Source organism: Bolinopsis microptera, chromosome 5, assembly GCF_026151205.1.
Source record: "Bolinopsis microptera isolate Bmic1 chromosome 5, MBARI_Bmic_1.0, whole genome shotgun sequence".
NCBI classification, from domain to species: domain Eukaryota; kingdom Metazoa; phylum Ctenophora; class Tentaculata; order Lobata; family Bolinopsidae; genus Bolinopsis; species Bolinopsis microptera.
Genome location: NC_087076.1, coordinates 14,093,117 through 14,116,340, shown reverse-complemented (window position 1 = coordinate 14,116,340; position 23,224 = coordinate 14,093,117). Strand labels below are relative to the sequence as shown.

The 23,224-nt window shown below is 37.9% G+C and overlaps 2 protein-coding genes across 13 annotated transcripts in view; one reads left to right on the top strand and one right to left on the bottom strand.

Annotated features, from left to right (window-relative positions):
* Nucleotides 1-6,185, top strand: part of LOC134814896 (myosin-9-like) — a 30,642-nt gene extending 24,457 nt beyond the window's left edge. For 4 of the 11 annotated variants that reach the window (XM_063823227.1, XM_063823224.1, XM_063823221.1 and 1 more), the window contains 7 exons: nucleotides 892-990; nucleotides 1,586-1,714; nucleotides 3,149-3,202; nucleotides 3,364-3,459; nucleotides 3,626-3,745; nucleotides 3,881-4,001; nucleotides 5,449-6,185. In XM_063823227.1, coding sequence (XP_063679297.1) covers nucleotides 892-990; nucleotides 1,586-1,714; nucleotides 3,149-3,202; nucleotides 3,364-3,459; nucleotides 3,626-3,745; nucleotides 3,881-4,001; nucleotides 5,449-5,456 — 627 coding nt within the window. In that variant the 3' untranslated portion in view covers nucleotides 5,457-6,185. Of the gene's footprint in view, nucleotides 1-891; nucleotides 991-1,585; nucleotides 1,715-3,148; nucleotides 3,203-3,363; nucleotides 3,460-3,625; nucleotides 3,746-3,880; nucleotides 4,016-5,448 lie in introns of all 11 variants that reach the window. The other 7 variants (XM_063823231.1, XM_063823229.1, XM_063823228.1 and 4 more) reach the window with 3 other exon arrangements.
* Nucleotides 6,186-10,389: 4,204 nt separating this feature from the next.
* On the bottom strand, nucleotides 10,390-15,697 carry LOC134814718 (sodium-dependent neutral amino acid transporter B(0)AT2-like). 2 transcript variants are annotated; one of them, XM_063822900.1, is made up of 12 exons: nucleotides 15,448-15,697; nucleotides 15,153-15,289; nucleotides 14,811-14,976; nucleotides 14,536-14,633; nucleotides 14,132-14,333; nucleotides 13,587-13,665; nucleotides 13,299-13,410; nucleotides 12,655-12,808; nucleotides 12,113-12,331; nucleotides 11,717-11,840; nucleotides 11,310-11,443; nucleotides 10,390-11,096 (listed from the first exon to the last, which is right to left on the bottom strand). In XM_063822900.1, the coding sequence occupies exons 1-12, from the start codon at nucleotides 15,454-15,456 to the stop codon at nucleotides 10,659-10,661; spliced, it is 1,872 nt and encodes a 623-aa protein (XP_063678970.1). In that variant the 5' UTR covers nucleotides 15,457-15,697; the 3' UTR covers nucleotides 10,390-10,658. The 2 variants fall into 2 exon arrangements, with proteins under 2 accessions (XP_063678970.1, XP_063678971.1); XM_063822901.1 differs by lacking the exon at nucleotides 12,655-12,808 and adding an exon at nucleotides 12,862-13,015 and having other exon boundaries at nucleotides 10,495-11,096; nucleotides 15,448-15,695.
* Nucleotides 15,698-23,224: the final 7,527 nt, after the last annotated feature.

Here is a 23,224-nt window from a genome sequence, read left to right as displayed (position 1 = left end):
TATTTACAAAGCTAAGATAGAGGTATTCGTCATCTAGGTAAACTATAGGTAAAAATATAATATTAATCATAAGCTAATTATAGAGCAATATCAAGAAAAGCTATCAATTATGTATCCAACGGGGCGGAAGAACCGACCACCAGAGACAAAAGGATTTCGCGGCTTGTACGAAATCGCGAAATTTCCCATTCTCCGTGACAAATTTTATGTATAGTTTAATGTATAGCCTGTTAAATTTCGCGGTACCGCGATTTTTGACCAAAATAATCGCGAAATCCTTTTGTCCCTGCCGACCACCAGTACTTGATACCATGATACGGACTTAATCTAGGTAAACTATAGGTAAAAATATAATATTAATCATAAGCTAATTATAGAGCAATATCAAGAAAAGCTATCAATTATGTATCCAACGGGGCGGAAGAACCGACCACCAGTACTTGATACCATGATACGGACTTAATCTAGGTAAACTATAGGTAAAAATATAATATTAATCATAAGCTAATTATATTATATCATATTACTTACAAAGCTAAGATTGAGGTATTCATCATATTATTTACAAAGCTAAGATTGAGGTATTCATCATATTATTTACAAAGCAAAGATTGAGGTATTCGTCATATTATTTACAAAGCTAAGATTGAGGTATTCATCATATTATTTCGATTGAGTAGCTTATACTTAGACGAAAAATACGAGTCATGATATGTGTTATAGTTCGTATTTTAACTACAGCTCTAATCAAGCATTCAAGCAAGTGGTATAACATGACGGCACAGAAATCGCGAAAATAAATTCCCTGCGCAAATTAATGGTTTTACGGTAATTTTCTTGCTGTGATCTGTAAAACAGGATAACTATTGAATATTGATGTTTTCAATGTAGGCTATGGAAAGACAGAAGCTGGAAGCTGAGGAGGAAAAGGCAAGGTTGAGAGAAGAAAAGAAGGGTCTAGAAAGGCAGATGAGAGATCTGCACGACACCGTAAGTTGTGGATCTGTCGATCATGTGATGGAGCACGTGGTCATGTGATGGAGCACGTGGTCATGTGGTGGAGCACGTGGTTGATCATGTGATGGAGCACGTGGTTGATCATGTGATGGAGCACGTGGTTTATCATGTGATGGAGCACGTGGTTGATCATGTGATGGAGCACGTGGTTGATCATGTGATGGAGCACGTGGTTGATCATGTGATGGAGCACGTGGTTGATCATGTGATGGAGCACGTGGTTGATCATGTGATGGAGCACGTGGTTGATCATGTGATGGAGCACGTGGTTGATCATGTGATGGAGCACGTGGTTGATCATGTGATGGAGCACGTGGCTGATCACATGATCTTACTGTATTTTCCTGTTTCTCGTTCGATGCATGTTTTCATGTTTAATAACTATAGATGTTTTTGTTCGAATCATACACCGGAACAGAAAACTAGAATCATCAAGCATGATACCCAAATTATATGACTTTTATTCCAATTGTCGACGTCCCCTTCCGTGTTCAACTTATCTGTAATCTCTATTCTGTACCCTTGATTTCCGTCTCTTTTTCGTCGGAATGTACTCGTTTGATTCAAGGTTGATGCTATGGAGACCGAGGTGGATGTCATGAAAGAAGTTTTAGTTGAAACCGAGGCCGAGAGAGAGGTGATAGAGGTCCGAAATAAAGACTTGATGTCGCAGCTCGACCTTCTGGTGGAGGATCAGGTTTAATTACCAGGGTTATTATTATTATACGTGTTTGATTTTTATGTTTATATGTGTTTATGTTTCATGTTATTTCATCGTTTATGTTATCTTTTATTTAAATCTTGCTCATATTCTTTCAATTTTATCAATGGTACATATTTATTGGAATGTTCGACTGATTTTATTTATAATATACAGGGTGGCCCATAAGTGACTACCCACACGCAACCTCTTAATAACTCACGTAATTCGTCTCCAAATTGCACCAAAATTTCAGAGATTATAGATATGGGTCAAACTTAGATTTCCTGAAAGTTTCGTAAGCCACGCCCAAGTGCGTGACACTCCCTCGTTTTCACTATTGTCTTCATAAAATGAGAACGCTTTAAGCTAAGAACTCAAAATTTTTTTGCACACATTTGGCTTGATAATTGAAAACTTTTCCAAAAGTTTCAAGTTCATTGGTTAAAATATGGCTGAGTTATGACCATTTTAAAATCCATCGGATATGTGATCCGAGCACTCAGTCAGTGATATTTGCAATCAGTTAGTGATCTCGTCACCCAATCTGATCAAGAGTAAGGCGTTAGCGTGTATTAATGAGGTTCATTAGGCTTTGATTGGATACCGATGATGACTTTGATAGAAAGGAAAACACAAATTTTTAGGATAAATCAATAAATGAAATCAACTAATAAAAATTCCCACACAAAAACAATTCAATAATTTCAATTAAGATGTTCAAATGGTCGTCCCCCAGCTGCAATCACCTTGAGGCACCGCTTCTTCACACTCCGACAAGCGTTCGTAGCAAACGCTGGGTCCATATTATGGATGTGTGTTCCAAGATGTTGTCCGATGGTTCTGTGGGCGAACTTGTTAGCGAGGAAATTCTGAACTGGTCGAACGATGTGAGGTCGAGCTCCATCCTGCATGAACCACCAGTCCGTGGTGAGGTAGGGGTTGTTGAAGGAGAACTGCGACAGATCAGGATAAAACTTGTTCTCCAGCAGATCCATATAGCGAACTCCGTTGACTGTCACTCTACTTCCGTTTTCTTCGTAAAAGTAAGGTCCTAGGATTCCACGAGAACTGATGGCGCACCAGATCGTGACCTTTTCAGGAAAAGCCGTTCTCATTTCATGAAGACAATAGTGAAAAAGAGGGAGTGTCACGCCACGCCCACTGTAATTGGGCGTGGCTTACGAAACTTTCAGGAAATCTAAGTTTGACCCATATCTATAATCTCTGAAATTTTGGTGCAATTTGGAGACGAATTACGTGAGTTATTAAGAGGTTGCGTGTGGGTAGTCACTTATGGGTCATCGACATAGAAATATGTCATGTTGGCTTAAAGGCTATCCATTGAACAGCAAAAGCTTGAACAATATCTATTAGTATTATCACTATATTATCTTGATCACTTTAATAGTTGACTTTACGCTGGTTCAGGCTAAAGATGATGTTGTGAGACGACTGCACATGGTAGAAGATGAGTTAAAAGCGGTATGTGAGATAATATCGTATCTTTTATACAGATATCTATCTAGATAGTGCTGGGCCCGATTAATTTGCTTTTAATAACTATTGGCGTGGTGCTTTCAAAAAATGTAATCGCTTGCAGTATCTTAATCTTCTTTTGAGATTATTAACCATCTTCATTGCAGACAAAGCAGAGGCTGCAAATGTCGGAAGATGATAAGAAGCAACAATACGGAAATAAAGATCTGAAGACTCCGGAAGAAGTTGCTAAAATAATTGAGGTGCTGAAATCTATGGTAGCTTCGGATTATACATACTAGTTAAATGTTCAACCTAATGAATTAGCATGAGTAACAAAATGATTGCTGAATTGGTTATTTTTCTGCGCCATGAAGCAGTCAACCTTATGTAGTTATGTTGAAAGATGATTTATAATCTGTTTTCCAGGACATCAAGGAAGCGTTCGAGGATGAGATAGCTGATCTGCTGCTACAAGAAAGGGAACAATATGAGACAGAGAAAGCTCAGTTTGAGACGGAAAAGGGAGAATTCAGGGTTGAACAGGAGGTAGGTGGAAAAAGTGTTCAATACGACCGCAGATATTTTATAATTCATTCGATTTTCTACACGGTGTATTAGATTATGACGTCTTCGGTTTAAAATGTAAATTTATGATGCGCAACTATAGTTTACTTGTTTTAGGAGTTCCTAAAACAAGCTGAGGAGATCGCCGCTGAGCAGATTACAAAGAAGAACGCAAAAGTTGATGAGATGCAGACCCAGCTGGACAGCGCCCTCTCGGAACTACAGAAGTATAGATCTGGTGAGTACTCCCACGTGTTTAGTCACGTGTTTAGCCATGTGTTTAGTCACGTGTTTAGTCACGTGTTTAGTCACGTGTTTTACAAAATACCTAGACTAGAGGAGTAGAGATCTGCAGGCTTCCAGGATCTTCTTATCTTCTCAATTGTCATGTGATCTGTGGAACACGCGACCATAAGTGAAGTATAGTGATGAGAGTGGACTGTCCGGAAGTGAGGCGAGACGATTACAGGAGGGTGTTTACTCTTTCAGTTCCGAGATGAAGCCAACCCACCAATCAAGGAGTTGGTCAGTGGTCACGCGTTACTATGGTCACGCGTTACTATGGTCACGAGTTACTGTAGTCACGAGTCGGAATTTCCACTTATCACTTTTGTGCATAATTGGCATTTCTCATATTTGTATGTTAATCCTGCAACTGCGTATGAGTATGACGATATTGCATAAAATGGCAATTTAAGTTGCATTCTAATTTGTATTTCTAAATTCGTTTGAACGCTTGAATTTAATTCTTTACTCCCTTCTTTTTTACAAAAAATACTTGCAACAGATGAAAATGTGGACTCAGCATTGAGTAGTAGTTTGGATAGAGTGCTCATGGCCGACTTGGAATGTGATATGCACTCTGAAGTATATGATGACCCATCTGAAATAAAGAGATTTTAATTCCTGTGACTGTGAGAAGCACTGCATCATGATGATTTTTAAAATCCAAGATCGGATTCGCATAAATTATTAGCTGTATTCGCTGCAACCGTTTTTCATTCAGCTTCCACAAAATCGAAATAATCCACAGTTTCAGTTTCAATCAAAATTGATATTTAGTCATTTTATTTTACATATCAAGATATCATAAGTGATTGTAGCCCACTCCCTTGGTCATTTTTTCTCTGATTAATTTTAATGTATTGTTTAGCAGGGAGAATCACGGCTCTCGACAATAAAACAAGGCAAATGACTGGTGTCTGGTGAAAACTAACTGAAAATAATCGACGTTTCCATTTCGGCACTTATTGACCTTTTAATAAAGATTACTCATTAAAAGGCCGTGATATTCCGTACTAAAAACTAAAATGTTAAAAACGCTCGGCATTACGAAATCTATGATTAGTTTCAGCTATAAACAATAAAAACTTTACTCAGCTCAATAAATACTGCTCTGCATTCTGCAAGTTTATATAAGCTCAAGTCGATTAACACATGTTTTTTAAAGCTTCTTTTACTACAAAATATTATTTATATAATAAGTTTCATGGACCCCCCTTCTTCTATATATTACATAAGCTCTATCTTTTACGATACTGGCTGCTTTTTCGCTGAACAATATCACCAAATTCCTCATCCATTTCCAGATTATCACTGATAATGATGAACAACTTCAAGAGAATTAGATAACCTATTTGAATAAAATAAGTTGGAACTAAAAGTTAAAACTTTTAAAATTTCAGGTAGTTAAAGCTGAAAATGAAGATAGAGTTGATGATTGAGTAATGAGTATGTTTGAAGGACTTCTAAGTTTTGAAGACATTATTTTAAAATGTATGTATACTGTTATGTATAGTTTTTTAATTAAATTACCTAGGAATGGCAATGATGAACAGAAACATTTATCTTTAAGTGGGTTTATTCGTTAGGTTTTGACACTTATACCAGGATAAATTTCGGTAATCCAAGTTTACTACGTTATATAATAGGATTACGTTTTTACTGATATTGATAACTTAGTCGCATTATCGCTGACAGATTTGTTTATATAAACGATTTCCGGTGTAAATAAACAATCATTTAACTTACTTTTCTTATAAACCACTGCATGGACATTATCATTACTTCATTATCATTTAGCCAACTTATAATCCAGTAATTAATTCCTCAGTGCTTGATGCCTCTCAGTTATCCTCTGATGATAGCTGATGATTTCTGTACAGTTTATATGTTATACTAATCTTTAATTAGAAGTACGTTTTTAAAGCATTGCAAAATAATCAATGCCCTTTAACTTCATATAATAACGTCCTAGTAATAGGTATTCTACTGTATTTTAGCTACTTTAAATTATACATCTTTTTAGGAGTTATTAAGTTTAATCAGTTATCAGAAGTTTTCGTGAACAGAAATTAATTAATATTTTTATACTATTCGTGATTAAATTTCATGAATTAAGAATTACTTAACACTTTTATTGAAAGATTGTATTTCATTTTGTTGGCCAAGGATTTAAGTTTTAGGATAATGGAAAGTAATGATCTTTGTTAAACAACTATCAAATCATCGATACAAAACCGCGGACATCAGAACAAGAACTTTCATAAAAACATGCTAATCCCAACCATAATAAGTAACGGATATGGTTGACGATCTAATTTTGTAAGCTTAAAAGTCGATCAATTGGCCAATATTAGCAAAACATGAACATGATAATCTAATCCAATAATCTGAAACCGTCGCAAAATTGTATTGCAAAAACACGAAATTAAATAATAAAAGCACGATAGATTACAATTGATACCAACCTGAGGCATTTAGGTACTGATTAGGTGGTTGTAGTGAAGGCCGTAATAAGAAATTTTAAAAGTTCGCTCAATGTATTATAGGTGCTTACAAAATAAGAACAATACAATATTCACCACAATGATTGTTCACTCCTCGGCAGCACCAGCTTGTTGCTGGTTAAGAGAGGACCCACAACACCTAGCTCGTCTCAAGTACCCCAAGTACCTCTTCCTCAGTTCTTCCTTCCGGGATATGATTATAACAGGATACACAGCTGCGTAAATCAGGGGCAGGGTGAACTCAGCAAATCCTACCTGAGCAGTGGTATATTTGTTAGGGGCCATCTACTTACGACGTGCGCCAAAATCGCATATTTTCAGACCACCCCCTCACCCTGTCCGGGTGTGTCCGAATTTTCAAAACCACCCCCTCCCCGGACGTCCGGATTTCCAGCTACTTTTAAGAATACAAATAAAACCAACTCAAATCCATCGAGTAATTAGTGTCAAAGAGTTGAAATTAATGGGACTTTTTTGTTACTTCTGCCCAAATTTCCGGACGTCCGGATTTTCAGAAACCACCTCCCTCCCCCTGTCCAGATTTGTTCGAAATTCCATTTCCAAAACCACCCCATCCCTATTTGCCGGACGTCCTAAGTAGATGACTTAGTTGGAATAGCTCTATAATCAATAATGAACAAATTATATGTTATAAAAGTTAGATAATGATCTTTTAGGTATCATTTGGGTAAAAATAAATGTACGATTAGTTTAACAATTAGCACCCTACCTGAATGCCCAAATCTACGAAATAGCTATCCGTATGTTCTTCATAATCAATGTGCCTGTTGGAGATGTACCAGGCCGTCATGAAGAAGAAGAAGGTAACATTGCAGAGGAAGAAGAGAGTAGAGACCAGGAAGACAGTGATGGAGACATGACGTGCTGTGTTGGAGAGGGTGGGTGTCTCGCTGTCTCCAACAGATCTCCTCAGATACTTCACCTGTATTATCATGCAGATAAATACAGTCAGGGGTATAGCCACGAAGTAGAGAAATAAGACTGCACCTACGTATATTGTAGTCTTATTAGACCTCCAGTATTCCGAGCAGTAAAGATGGCCGGTATTTTCGTCATATTGGCACAAGATTGCAACCACAGCTACAACTCCAGGAATATCAAAAACAAGTATCAAGTATAGAAACACTGTAGTCCCTACGTAGTGATCAAGTAGATTACTACTTAGTGCATATATTCCTATGATGCTATCAGAGACATGGAGAATAGTGATGAGCAAGCAAAGGAACAGAACAACCTTCTTCAGAAGAGCAGTGTTGATGACACGGAAAGGGTCCACTATATTGTAGGTTAGCGTGATTGTGAGGACCATGTTGAAGAGCTTGGAGCAGTTGATGCCAGGCAGAGCAGTTACCATGTAGTAAAGCAAGCTCTTGTAGAGGACCATAATATCAACAAGTTCACTGTACGCCAGGATACTGATCACCGCTAGTACTAGCTGTCCTTGAGCTTTTAGGATGTCTGAAAGTGCTATTCCCATAAATAAACTAGGCACAAACTTAGCCCTGTCTTTGTAGTAGTCCATGATGATGACACTGTTTTGCACTACAACTATGATGGAAAGTGGAATCTGAATGATTGAGAGGTCACGGAACATTCCCTTAAAGGTTAACTGAACTTGTGCGTCTGTCATCCGCCGTCTACTTAGTTCGGAGTAGTTCATTTTGGTAATGTTATCAACTGCCAGGAGATTTATGTGAGTCAAGCTTTCTTGGGAGATAATTAAAAATCTAAAACTGAGTTAGTGACTTGCTGATGATCAGCCCCATAAGTAAATGGTAAAATGTTGCAGATACAAATATTAGATGGTTGAGTATTACTATTAAGGAAAGGAAATACAACATTTACTGCCCCGTTCAAATGCGACAACAATTTTGACTAAAATAAGCGGCTCTTCAAAAAAAGGCTCGATTGTAAAGGTCTTTGCTTCCTCTCGTCTCTCCTGAAAGGAGCAATAATTCATCAAAAAAGAAAAATATCAAACCGGCCTGTACCGCCACCGGTACAGTTTTCACTACTCAGGGTTTTATTTCACCGGTGGTACTACGTAAGTTTGGACAAAAACTCCTACACTTCTCCATATACCTTGTATGAGGTAACGTGCCAGCCATCGTGTAGTGTGCTCTAAAATGCTCATGATCAGTAGTGTGACGTTACCATTTGTTTTCAGATAATAAGAGCATTCCAAAATCCGGATGTGATTTAAGGAGCCAACACTTGGTATCATTTAAGAACCGCTCCTACTAAATCGAAAATTCTTGTGAAAAGGCCATTTCGGTGTGAAATTGATCTGAATCGGTGTATTTTTGGACGCTGATTCCGAATCACCCCCCCCCCCCCCCCCCCCATGACGTAGGGTAAAAATGCTTCCACAGTTCCACGGAGAGTTATGGGAAAAAACCGTTTTGGTCACTAAAAGGCTAGTAAAAGTAAAACATGAATTCGATTGTTTAGGGCTCGGGTTAGGGTTAGGGTTGTGGTAAAGGTTATGGTTAGCTTCGGGGTTATGGTTAGGGTTGGGATTATGGTTAATGTAAAACCGTTTTGTACGGCTGCAAAACCATAAAAACCAAAGTCACGTGAAATTTTTGGGCGAGCTAATTAGTAACAGCCTTTAACTTAAAGAACATCATAGTGGATTCACGACCTGCGAATTCACGAATTGTTACTACTTAACTAACTTAACGAACTTAATTTGAAGTTGAACAGACATTAATTGGACGCTGGAGTCCCTATAATAGCATTCATTCTAATGTCAGTCCTAATAAATTCTGTTTTTACCTGGGGACCTCATGCTATTATGTTCATAAACATATTTAGCCTGTCATTCCGCCGAATAGAGATTCGGCGGAATGACAGGCTGAGCGCGGCCCAGTAAAGTCTGTTTGTTTACGGTCCGTCCAAAAAGTCCGTTGAAAATGTTATTCCAAAATTATTCCATTTCCACTACGAACTTATAGTTATAATTGTCCAGGATATGAATATTGAATACTTTTTAATTTTGGTCAATCTCAATTTTCAATTTCATTATCGGACTGAATTATGCAATTAGATCAATTGAAAACAAGTTGCTTACTTAACTGTATAAAAGATCTAATGAAAAATTATTTACTAAAATTGGAAAGACGCTCATAAAAATGAACAAATTTTAGATTTGTAATGGTTTTGAATGTTCGTACGTTTATTTCAAAGTCCGTTCAAAATTGTGTCCGTTCACGCGATGTCCGGTAAAATAATTAATAATGTCCGATAACTTAAGGTAGTTTATTTGTTTATTACATCAATCACACTCTGATATAATTTATTAGCCATATGTTTATTGTTAAGTTACTGGGCCGCGCTCAGCCTGTCATTTCGCCAAATCTTTATTTTATTATATGTTAATGAACATAATAGCCTGGGGTCCTCAGGTAATTGTTAAGCAGTAGCTGCTGCATGATACTGATTGGTAGGAACATTGATATTGTTTAATTGCGCCGTTAAAAAAAAATCGTTTTATCAAATAATTGTTCTATTAATTGATTCGTATAAAAAATAGAAGTATGATATATAATATCAGCTATTGAACAAAACTATCGACATACATTCCTAAAGTTTATTCCTATCACGTATGCTACTACTTTTATAGTACATACTATTTTTTAGCCAAAACTAAAATTGGGTAGAGTGGACCGTCGCCAGTGTCTCCTTTTTCCAAACGAAAGGAAATATATCAATTTTAACGACCATTACCGTACCCAAACGTTTGGGTACGGTAACATTAATTTAATTTGATTTATTTCCTTTTGTTTGGGAAAGGAGACACTGCCGACGGTCCACTCTACCCAATTTTGGGTTTTGTTTAAATACAATATCAGATATACACAGTAAATCTACTAGTACTAGATTTAATCTAGTTTTCATTCTTATTTTACATTTTTTCCTAAAGTATTGTTCTGTATCCAGAAATCGTATCATCTTATTTAAAGTCTTCTAGATTCAATCCGTTCTTTATAATTTATATATATAGGAGCCACGATGGTAAAGGTTGTGTAGGTAAATGGCTTCGAAGTAAGTCCAGTGCTAGCAAAGACTACCCGGTCATGTGATCATACTTTCGATCCTGTATTATCAGGATTAATACCATTGGTTGCGGTCATGTTCTGAACCACATAACCCTCCCCGTTCTGCGCAGCAGGTCTGCTACTTTTCAGTCCAATATTTTCCTTGAACTTGCGAACCTCTTTACCGAAACAGAACGGTTTATCCTTCACAACCATCCCCTCGTCAATCATTCCCTGCAGATAAGGTATGGGGACTATATCTGCCTTCCACTTCCAAATAACGAACACCGGCATCCACATTACAGGGGCGATAACCATCAGAGCTGCGAAGATCTGAGCCCACCAAGTGAAAGGAATGAGTCTGTTCCAGTTCTTAGTTCCTGGGATGTTGTCGTTGATGGGTGAATCTATACAGCCCACGAAGGATTCATATGTTTCAGGGACTATCATCTTCTTGATCATACTCGACAGCAGCACAACGATCTGAGTTGAGGTGAATTAGATATTAAGACTTAGTGTTATTGGTGGATTTGAACTTATCTAATATAATAGGTTATAGGGTTGATTAATAAACCAAAACCATTAAATTAATTCCTTAATTTACTATCGAACAATGCATTTCCAGCTCGACCATATTTTCAGATCCTCAAGCCAATTCCAGTTTCCAAATAATCTGGCAAAATGATCTTGACTCACGATAAGAGCTGGAGAGACCCATTTCCAGCAGATCTGCCAGTATTTGTTGGGTACCGTACCAGTCATATATTCTATGTCCTTCAGGAACCTTGGCATGCCGTATATCCACATGACCGCTATGCATTCCATAGCCCCTGAAAATATAAATAAGGGTAAAAACTGCAAGACAAAGTCCCTAACTAACGAGTTGATTAAGGTATTGATAAGGAAAAGTATCCCTGAAGTGTCTGGTCATGGTTCAACAGTGAACGATAAAAATCAAGATAAAAATTCCAATTAGACTGTTTTATATCAGACGAAATTTGAAACGTATTATAATTGATTCTTTTAAATTTCATCCGCTGCTCTCCAAAGAAAACAGTGTTATTGGCACGGTAATGCAACAGATCAACAACAATGCAACATACCAACACATAGCAAGGGAATGGTGACTGAGTAGTTGTCCCACAGGTTGAACACGTACAGACCGTTGCGGCAACACATGGGCAATCCCACCAAAAACATTACACAACAGACGATCAAACACAGCAACTGAGAATACTGCTGTTTATTTTGGTAGATTAAAAACAGTCAACTTAACTGAAAAATATTCGGATCCTTATTGAAGAGGTGTTACTTGAAGAGGTAGTTGCCTTGTAAAGACAAATTCCTTTGTAAAGAGCGATGGAATTCGTGTTAATTTAACCTTAAAAGAGATTACTGGGTTCAAAGTTGAAAATAATGGCACTAAAGAATAAAATCCGTATGCTTACCAGGCCAGATAATATAGAAATATAAATATAAGTTAACAATCGTAAGCATACCTCTCTGGAGATCTTAGAAAACAGTTTAAAGTCCCTCAGGGGAGTAATACAAGCCTCCACAGTCCCGAACTCCGAGTTCAATGCCAGAGTAACCATCATAAAGAAGAAAGCTGCTGCCCAGAGCTGAGGTAGCGGCATCTCAGCTACTGCTGTTGTGTAAGCGATAAAAGCCAGACCTGGTCCCCCCTCCACATCAGCTACCTTTATTCCTGTACTGACCTAGCGTGATCAGCTGAGTTTTCAATACTGTCTTATAGAGTATAATTAACAGAAAAAGTGTACAATGATCATCAAATTGGTGAAAGATTTCATCAGTCTTCAAATAATGTTGAAAACATGACATGTGTCGAGTGTTCAGCATGTTTTCAGCACATTTTCAGTACATTCTCAGCTTGTTTTTATTCGTTTACGACACTTATATTACATGTAGGTTACCCCTCTAAAACCGAGTATCGAATAAAATACAATGTTTTCAGCACATTTTCAGCATGTTTCAGCAAATTCTCAGCATATTTCAGCACATTCTCAGCACGTAGGTTTACCTCTCTAAAACCGAGTATCGAATAAACTACAATTCCCGAAAACACTGAAGTTCCACAGTTGACCAACGAAATGAAGATGGCATCTTTGCGACAGTCGTTTTTTATCGGATTGTAGGACGCAAAACATATCAAAGCTCCAAACCCAACGCTCAAGCTGAAATCCGATAAAACAAATTAATTAAAATGGATGAGATTTATAATATATACCTCTCTAAAGCCCATGATGGAATAGACGACGACTGCAGCGAAAATGGAAGTCGAACTGTTCGCCAGGCTAATGAACACCGCATCGTTCAAGCAGTTGTTTTTTATCGGATTGTAGGACGCAAAACATATCATAGCACCAAATCCCACCCCAACACTGAAAGTTGTATGATCAATGTTTAAGATTTTTAATGATGAATGAAAGTTTTTGTTTAAAAGATTTTATAACACCGCGGTTATTGTAAAAAGATAATAATGAAGGTATAATTATTGTCTTGTGATTTTGAAAGAACATGATTGAAAGTTGGCACTATGCCGCCAGGAGTGCCGCCATAGTGCCCCGACAGTGCCGCCATAGTGCCACGAGAGTGCCACGAGAGTGCCGCGAAGTGCCGTCGGGATCCGGATGTATGACCAAAAGATGAGAGGACGAATCTTACCTGTAGAAAATCTGTCCAGCTGCATCCATCCACACATTTGGATCGTAAAGAACGGAGAAGTCCGGAGTGAACAAAACCTTGATTCCTCTTCCTGCTCCCTCTAGAGAGACACCTGAAATAAAGTTTGCTATTGCATTGTCGAGTCGGAAATTTCATCCGTTTTATGTTTGTGAAATACGTTAATTCGTCTGGCGAATAAGAATTAATTTTGAGGCGTATATGAAATCCCTGGGGGTTGGTCAAAACTTAAAAGCCTTTCAAATTGGATCACCACATTTCAGAACACACCTCGACAGAAAAGACAGAAGAGGACCAGGTAAGGGAATGTCGCAGTGAAATAGGCAGCTTTTCCCAGCGATTCAGGACCCTAAAATTGGGAGAATTTAAAATTGAATTATTGTTCCGTATTAGCGGTAACCATTTAAGCATTTAAGTAATACTAATAATATATACATAATAAATACCGGGTGCCTGACGATAAAACTAAAACCATCGAGTTTTTATGCTACATAATATGTAATGGATCCATTGTGACGATAAGAGAAATTTAATTCCTAGAAATTGGAGATTTAGCTTAAATCGAAAATAAAAACGGTATTAAAATTGAACAATAAAATCAAATATCTAGTTTATAGATAAAATTAAGGTAATTTAATACTGTATAACAGTTAGTGTTACTTCGTCTTATCTTTGGCGCCAACGCACCTGGCTCCAGCCTGATCCTCTGACATTGAAAAGTATTATAATCTGAGAGACCTGATCCATCAACCTTAAAACAGTAAAGATTAAACACCGAAGCTTGCGGCTGCAATTAAAATAGCTTTGCGGCTAACCTTGAAAAGACAAGCATAAGTCATAACCCAGCTGATGACCCAACAGATGACCACACCGTTAACAAAACCACCGTTATCGCTGATCGAGCTGGTGACTTGCAGGGCGGAAACGTAGTAGAAGTGTTTAGCTGAGTCATTCAAACAACAGCTGTAGTCAGCTCTCGCTGCATCACACTCTTCTTTCACCCAAGGGAGCGGGTTACTGCAGGTATTACAACAATTCAGTTGGATTTTTAGTGATAATTAGTATATTTTAAAATTATTTCTGAGAAGTATACAACTTTTTCCGGCGTAAAAGCGAGTAACATTTACGGTAACTGTTTTGCCAACAGAATTATATCGCATTTTTCAGTAATCATCCGAAAAGTTGGAACTTATCCGAAAGTTACTGAAACATTTCGTACCTGAAAGAGAGATAGAAGTAGTACATGCACCACGTCATGACGATGGGATAGTACACTGTCATACTGAATGATACCACTACTTGCGCGATTCCGATACCCTGAAAATATGGGTTGCGGCTGGTAAAATCGATTTTAGACTGCTCATTAATGATTAATTGGCCTAAACAAGTACTGTAACTGTAAGTGTAAGTCAGTAAGTGTTACTGTTGCAGCTTACATTACTAAACTAATATAAAAACATACACTTATTGAATGAGTGGTAAATAACGACTCACTTTTAGATAAGGTCTTATTTTACTCCATGTCTTGATAGAGCCCTGCTGAAGACGCTGACCCAGAGATAGCTCCATGAACATCAGTGGTATTCCCTCAACAGCTAGCATTATACAATACGGGATGAGGAAAGCTCCTCCTCCGTTCTTCTGAGCCAGGTAGGGGAACCTAGGGATTAAAAGGTTAACCGCTATCAACCGCTATCAGTTTACTGACACGCTGTATTATCGAGATTGTTATATTTTACTATTATCATCATGCTAGTTTAAAGAGAAACCAGCTAGGTTACCATATTTCCACAACTGGTGGTGTAACCCGACTAAATTATAATAAAAACCACTGACCTCCACACATTACCGGTGCCCACAGCCATTCCCACAGCTGCCAGTAGGAACTCCAAGTGACTGCCCCATCTTAATCTGTTCTCCGCCTCTTTTGGGGGTCCTCCTGCGGTTTCGGGTCCTCCTGCTGTTTCGGGGTCCTGATAAAATTACAGTTATAATCCGCTATTACATTGGAATCATTTGGAGTTGACTAACTCATAAAGTTTCAATTTTTTTTAGAAATTTGGTTGTTCAAATTAAAAACGAATACTTTAATTCATAAAGTCTAGTCAAACTCAATGAACATTGAACTTACCTTTCCCATGATTATAGTTTAACTACGATTTGTTGATTATGACTAATAAGTATAACTACTGACACTGTTAGACCGAATGGCGACTTTTTCTAAAAGTCTTTTAATGTTCGGCTACAATTATTCGTTGTCTCGGTCTCAACAGTCAACAAATTCAAAACCACTAGTACTACTACTAGCAAAACAAATGTATTTGATTCGATTTTGAGCTTCAATATGTTGCCAAAGGCGCCAATACAAATCACCAAATTAATTTACGGTTCCAATTTGATGGTCCTTTTCTACCCGTGAATCCGTTTAATTACATTACGGTCAAAGTCACGTGCAACATATGGTGACTGTAAACTAATAGGCTCTTTAGTCTTCATTGGCCCCATTCGAATTTCCGATCAAGTTTCATACAAAAAATTAAAAGAATATTTCTACGTACAATAAATAATTTCGTTAAATCGAAACCACTCATGCCTTTCGACAAAAATTCGTTGAACATGTTATGATAAAGTTTTATCGTTCCAGTCATATCATTGTGGGAGCAAAATTAGTTTAAATTGCGATTAATTCTGGATATAATGATAATGCATAAGGACACCCTACTCGAATTTGTTTGATTAGATAAGAAAACAAGGGACAGTTTAAATTTTTAAAAGAGCGGAATATTTAACACCATTATTGAGAAGTTCTTAGCAGTAACACAACAGTCTCATACTGGAACAATACAAGTTGGGCCTTTGTCGTGCACGTGTTCATTTACTTATATAAAACTGCCATGAAGCGTGAAGATAGGTGAGAATCAGTTGGTCGCAATATGTTGATTAATTGACGAACAGCAGCTGGACGTGGTTTAGCTCATCCTCCTCCTCCTCCTCCTCCTCCTCCGATGAGGCCTTAGAATCATGTCTTATTGCGGAGGAGAAAGCCAGTACGGGGTTCAGTTGGTTAGTCTGGAGAGGACACGAGTACAGGGTGGATAGACTGAGGATCTGTAATATCTCAAGTCTTCAGGTGTCTAGACTAGAGGCCGCCGTTTTGAAATAATATCTTACCATTTTTGTAACAGGGACCCAGACACTTAGTGCAATGAGTAAGGGGAGCTCAATACTTACAGTTACAAAGACTCTAGATCAGATTGTATGATTGTATCAAATGGATGATTTCATTAACCACTCTTCCATGTCCGTTAAGTGTGAATCACAAAATTGAAAATATTATGTCATCTACAAAAATAGTAAATACAGAACAGTTTTCATTTTTGACTTTTGAAGCCCTGGAGAAACATGTCACTATTTAAAAATATATCAACGGTAAAAATAAATGGACCCCAAATATCGTCGTTATGGGCTGTTCAATAACGTCGACGTTACGAAGAAAAATTCCATATATTGATACAAAACGATAAACATCCTCTGAAATAACAAAAAAACAAAGAATAAAATTTAGATTAAAACTATAAACAGAATGATAATTTAAATCTGACGATATTTTATGTGGGCCCATACTAGTGCAGGAGGTGCATTTTGCTCTCAACATCTGTGTTTTGGTGACCCTCAGGTCCTTTGATTACATACATTTTTTCCTAGAAAATCTGATTTTATCGGAGTCTTACACTTTTGAGAAGATTTAATGTTGTTCATTCATTGTGTAAATTTGTATGTAATTGATTGATAATGATTTGAAAGATTTCAATAAAAAATGTCATGAGTTTTCTTCACGCAACTATATTTTTATTGTCTGATATATATATCAAACCCTCTAAGTCGAAAAAAACAGAAAATACATTTTAATCCGACAGTGGATAAAATTACTTTTTGTTTTCTATTTTACTCCCAAGCGGCTCTGATTCCCAAAACTGAAGCTCCGAACGTTGGATAGATTTAGCTACATCTAGCTGCAAACCGTTAACCGTCTTGCAGAGAACATAATAATAATAATGAGTTTGACGACTCTAGTTTAAATTTCAGTTTCTGGCGGGGTTTTCTGGACTGCTCCAACTCCAAGGCAGTGCTTAATTAAGAAGAGATAATTAATTATATTATCTAGAAATATCCCCAAGATGCACAGAAACAATAATTGGACAGTATCTGCAATCTGTAATCCCAGTGAGTTGATACAATTAAACCAGTTCTTGTTGAGTGCCTCCTGGTCACCGTCAAGCAAAACGTTTTTAGCCTCTCGCAAGTCGCAACACGGATTCTGTTATGTGTTAGGAATAGGTCTTTGAGATTAGAAATTATCATCGCGAAATCAGAAATGCCGCCCAATTCCAAAACACGCAAGTCTGTTAGTCTGAAGTCTAACTTGGAGGAAATTTTTAGTTCGGGAGGTGCCAAGGAGGAAATTAAAAAATACCTGATCTTGGAGAAAACTTTCAGCTTTCTCGATGCAGGTATCTAGGAAAAACTCGTGATTCGTGAACTATGTTCAATTACTTTTCTAGATAGACAAAAAAAAACACTGTGAGATATTTAGATCAGTTTTAAATCTTGATGACTGCTGATCGGCTTACTCATTGGTTCACGACCTACCTTAGTTTCGAAAATGTTTCATCACGGTATATTCGGATAAGTAGAGTTAGAAAATGCTTTTTCATATAAAGGTTTCTGTACAAAACCTACTACATGTCAATATTGTCCACGATTTAGTGTTAAACAAATTACATAGGCCAACATAATGTCACGTACGCAGTCCCGACTCCCTCATCAACATAATGTCACGTACGTAGTCCCTCGTCAACATAATGCCACGTACGCAGGGCCTCGTCAACATAATGTAGTTGTACGTAGTCCCACACTGAAGCTAAGTCCCTTCATACCATTCCGCTGAGACAGAACGTCTTCCTGTATATAATACTGTCCTATGTTCCAGGACTCCGACAGTATGCTTCCGAGAACATTGGGACCTTGATATATTTGACTTTCACACCTGAAGTGTCACCTTAATCGTCAAATAATAATCTTCAAACAATGATTTTAACAAAGCCAGTAATCCAGAGTGGGAAATTTCTGCAGACTGGATCGTATTGCAGAGTTTGAAATGTCTGACTGACTCTGAATCTGATATATCAGAACATCCCCGATATATCAGAACATATTTTAAATCATTTGTGAATTCTTAATTCAATCTAAAAAGTACAATTTGAGCTCTGGTTGTGATAATTAAATGATTGATTCTATACGATAAACTGCATAATTTTAACTGAAAACAAATCCTTTGGAGCCGTACCGGATAGCTATTAGCGATTGTTTCCAGAGACCAATGTACACCTGTAAATGTAAGTACGAGGGAGTTAACAAGAGAAAACAGTTTTACATGATCGAAAACTCACTAACGGATGAAGCGTTAGGATCACGTGATACGTTACTCGTAATTTGACTTTTGAATCGTTTAATACTACGTACCACTAGGCCACCTAACCCCTTAGATATACTGTGGCAAACACTTTTTTGTTCTTCTCTATTGAAATTGGGGTGTTACAATTGCAATTTAAATTAAGAATGGGAATTCATATTCAGGAGGTTCTGAAATTTCATGGAAACTTTTAGTTTCTAAATATATTATACCATTTTTATATAAACCAAATTTTACAGGGAAATGGTCAGATCGCTGTTATACTACTAGTACTAGCCAGTTTATAGTGGCACTGAGCTATGGGTTAACCTGTAAATCATGCTTCAGCTTCAGTATGATCATGGAAATAAACGCGACCCAGCTTGTTAGCCCGTTTCCCTCAATAGAGGAAAAGTGTGTCACGAAAACATGCGAATCTGACGAAGATTTCTGCGTATACGGAAACGGTAGGTCCGGCTCTAAAGGTTCTTCCTCTCCGGAGGAAGGTGCTCCAAAGGTCGATATGAATATAACAATAGACTGGATCTAGTATGCCGAAGTCAAAGTATGCCGAAGTCAAGTGTGAGAACATAGAGGATATAATGAAAATGGATGATGTAGATATCAAATTATCTAAATGTGACCTGAACATGAAAACCTGCAACACCGATGACTGTAATGATATACATGATAAAACGTGTGCAAAAATAAAAAGTATGAGCAGTGGAACAACTCATGTTTTGAGCTGTTTCTTGGCTTCCTTACTCGTCAACTTCTGGGTTTCCGTTTAGGGACTTCAGCATATAAAACCGTGTGTACGTGATACTGGTAGATACTTAAGATTCTACCATCTTCACAAAGCATTATAATAACTATAATAATGTTTTATGATTATTCCGAAACTGAATCCTTAACAAAAAATGGTTATTGCTTTTTTAATTTAACCTAGCCCATAGCCAATCAAAGCTGCTTTGCAGTTTGTGGTGTCGAGTTTCAATTTTAACAATTACGACTTAATTAAAACTGTTTGATTGTATTCCTTCGTATTTCAAGAATCATACGTAAGATTGTAAATTGTTTGACTAGCTTTTACTTTTAGGTCTTAACCAGTGGCGTAACGTTGCCTGTTGGCGCCCCCTCCCGCCAAAAAGGCGCCTCCTCCCCTTTTGGTGCCCCTCCCTAAATTTGAACAAATTAGGTGATTTTAGAGGATACGCCGGTAAAATCTCTAAAAAAGTGTGTATCTAGAGCAAAACGCGCAGTTTTGCTAGTACTTTAGTTAAGTTTTCGAAATTTTCCCACATTCAAACGACGATTTGGCGCCCCCCTAAGACGGCGCCCCCCTACAAAGCGTTACCTGGGGACCTCAGGCTATTATGTTCATAATAGAGATTCGGCGGAATGACAGGCTGAGCGCCGCCCAGTAAGCAAAGCGGGGTCAGCGGGGCCCTTCATTACGCCACTGGTCTTAATAACTGTATCTAGAAATTGGGAATCACACTAGAAATAGAATGGTAAATCACAGATCTGGAAATTCATCTGGAAATCGACCTGGAAACTGTAGCTATAGTCTATGTTATAAGCGCCATGAGTTGGCACAGAATTTTTTTCCTCCGATTTTTGTACCAAAAGTTGTTTAAAAATGTGAATAAAATGATTTCATTGTTTAACAATTTTTGCTAAAAATTCTGCACGTGGCGTGATTTTTTCCCGCAATTTTTTTTGACCTATATGCTATAATAACTAAATAACTTTCACAATTCCAGTTATTTTGAAAGAATTGTTAGGCCTAGGGGCCTTCTACTACTACTAGTACTTAGGACGTCCAGCAAATAGGGAGGGGAAGGGGTTTTAATTTTGGAATTTCTTAACGGTAATACTCGTAAAATATTTGTTCCAAATATTAACAGGACCGTCGACGAGTCCAACTCGGCGCGCGTCTTGGTAGGTTATAAACCTACAAGGAATTTCGGACAAATCCGGACAAGGGGAGGGGCGGTTTCTGAAAATCTGAAAATTTTGGCAGAATTAAGTCCCATTTATTTCAACTCTTAGACACTAATTACTTTGTAGGTTTATATCCCTGTATTTTGAACGAGAAGTCGATTCCCAGAGCAGCTCACGAGAGCCGAGTTTTATTCGTACTCTTAGTTTAAAAATAGCTGGAAATCCGGGGTGCGGGGATGGTTTTGAAAATTCGGACACACCCGGACAGGGGGAGAGGTCTGAAAATCTGCGATTTTGGCGGACGTCCTAAGTAATAAGCTCAGTGGGACGAAACTTTTAGTCGCTCCTACTAAATCGCTCGCCCAAATTATAAGAAAATTCTTGTGAAAAGGCCCTTTGGGCATGAAAGTGGTCTGGATCGATGTATTTTTGGACGCTGATTCCGAATCACCCCCCATGACGTAGGGTTAAAAATTAAAATGCTTCCCTGGAGAGTTATGGGCAAAAAACCGTTTTGGTCACGTGACAGGCTAGTAAAATTTAAATACGAATTCGATTGTTTAGGGCCCGGGTTAGCGTTAGGGTTGTGGTAAGGGTTATGGTTAGCTTCGGGGTTATGGTTAGGGTTGGGATTAGGGTTTATGTAAAACTGTTTTGTACGGCTGCAAAACCATAAAAACCAAAGTCACGTGAAATTTTTGGGCGAGCGAATTAGTAAGAGCCACTTTTAGTACTAATATCTTAAAATTGAAAGGAACATTATTTTTGAAACATTTGGTCCTTCAAATATTGAATATTATAATTTTGGCACTAAAAGTTGTGTCTGACTAAGCTTTCAACGGTCCTGTAAAAATTATTTCAAAATATTCGATAATTTAGGAATAACAGACATTTTAAGCAAGAAATTACCCAATTTTCGTCTTTTTTACACTCTTGCAATGGAGCAATGCACACGAGGCTCACATACACTTACAGTCATACAGCTCAACCTTATTCAATTGTTAATGTGCTACACGGTGAATTTGCATTATTCACACTTATAGAGGCAACTTTTGGTACAAAATTTATCAAAATCAGTGACAAAAAATTCTGTGCCAACTCATTACTTTATACATAAACTACTACTAACCAGAGCCCTCGCCTGCTAAAGGCACATGGCTAGGTGAACACGAAGACCCATCGTTTGGTGAATGCGCTGGGTTCTGGTTTGAGCAAGAAATCAGGTATCGCAACGTGAGACAGGGCATTCTCAGGGAAACTGGTTCATTGACAGGAAAATCAGTACGTCCGGAGGGGTTTTCAAAAATTCGGACAAGGGATTTGAAAGTCGGAGATTTTGGCGGACTTATCTCTAAGCAATAATGACTCGTAATTAAATACCACCACCACACACAACCAATATGCCCATTGTTCATGTCATGTGCCAATTTTCATCCTTTGTACAGTACCAGTACATAGTAGGTTCGAGCGTGCTAAATAACTCTACACTCGAATGCTCCCCTGACGAAAAACTTTCTAGATCACGAGTATCGTACCCGTTATATTGACACAATCCTTTGGTAGGAGATAAAGATTAAAGAATTAGGATTAGCATTTGTAGCGCCACTACCCGCAACTGGGCGCGCATCAAATTGAAATAATGCTTCTCGCAAGCTCTTCATTAGATCGCCGAGCTACGAAGGATAACATTAGACATTGACACCGTCAATCAACATTAGCCTCTAAATGAGAACCTAGCTTGACTTGACTCGTTCAGTTTCAGCAAGATTATTGATTTCTTTCAATTTGAGCCATTTGCCAAAAACAAACCACGAGTTTCCTCAGTCACACTCAGTGTGAAAGCAAATTAAATAACGAAATTGAAATCCAAACCAACAGAGTCAAATTCAAAATTAGATTCCTGACGCTCAAATTATTAGAACAAACCACAAAAAAAACCAACAGGGTGGCCCATAAGTGACTACCCACACGCAACCTCTTAATAACTCACGTAATTCGTCTCCAAATTGCACCAAAATTTCAGAGATTATAGATATGGATCAAACTTAGATTTCCTGAAAGTTTTGTAAGCCACGCCCAATTACAGTGGGCGTGGCGTGACACTCCCTCTTTTTCACTATTGTCTTCATAAAATGAGAACGCTTTAAGCTAAGAACTCAAAATTTTTTGCACACATTTGGCTTGATAATTGAAAACCTTTCCCAAAGTTTCAAGTTCATTGGTTAAAATATGGCTAAGTTATGACCATTTCAAAACTCATCGGATACGTGATCCGAGCACTCAGTCAGTGATCTCGTCACTTGGTTAATGGCCTGTTTGGCTCACATGCACCGCTTGATTGGTTGCAGCCTGCTTATGGGCCGGCCTATACAGCTGACTGCACCTAAAACGCTATCACGCGAATTTATGGTGGTGTCACCATTTCAGGGCTTGTTAGCCCTGCTAGTCACAGGTTCCTTACAATCAATAAAAAGGAATGAACCATCCATTGAATCATCGAACCGGGCCT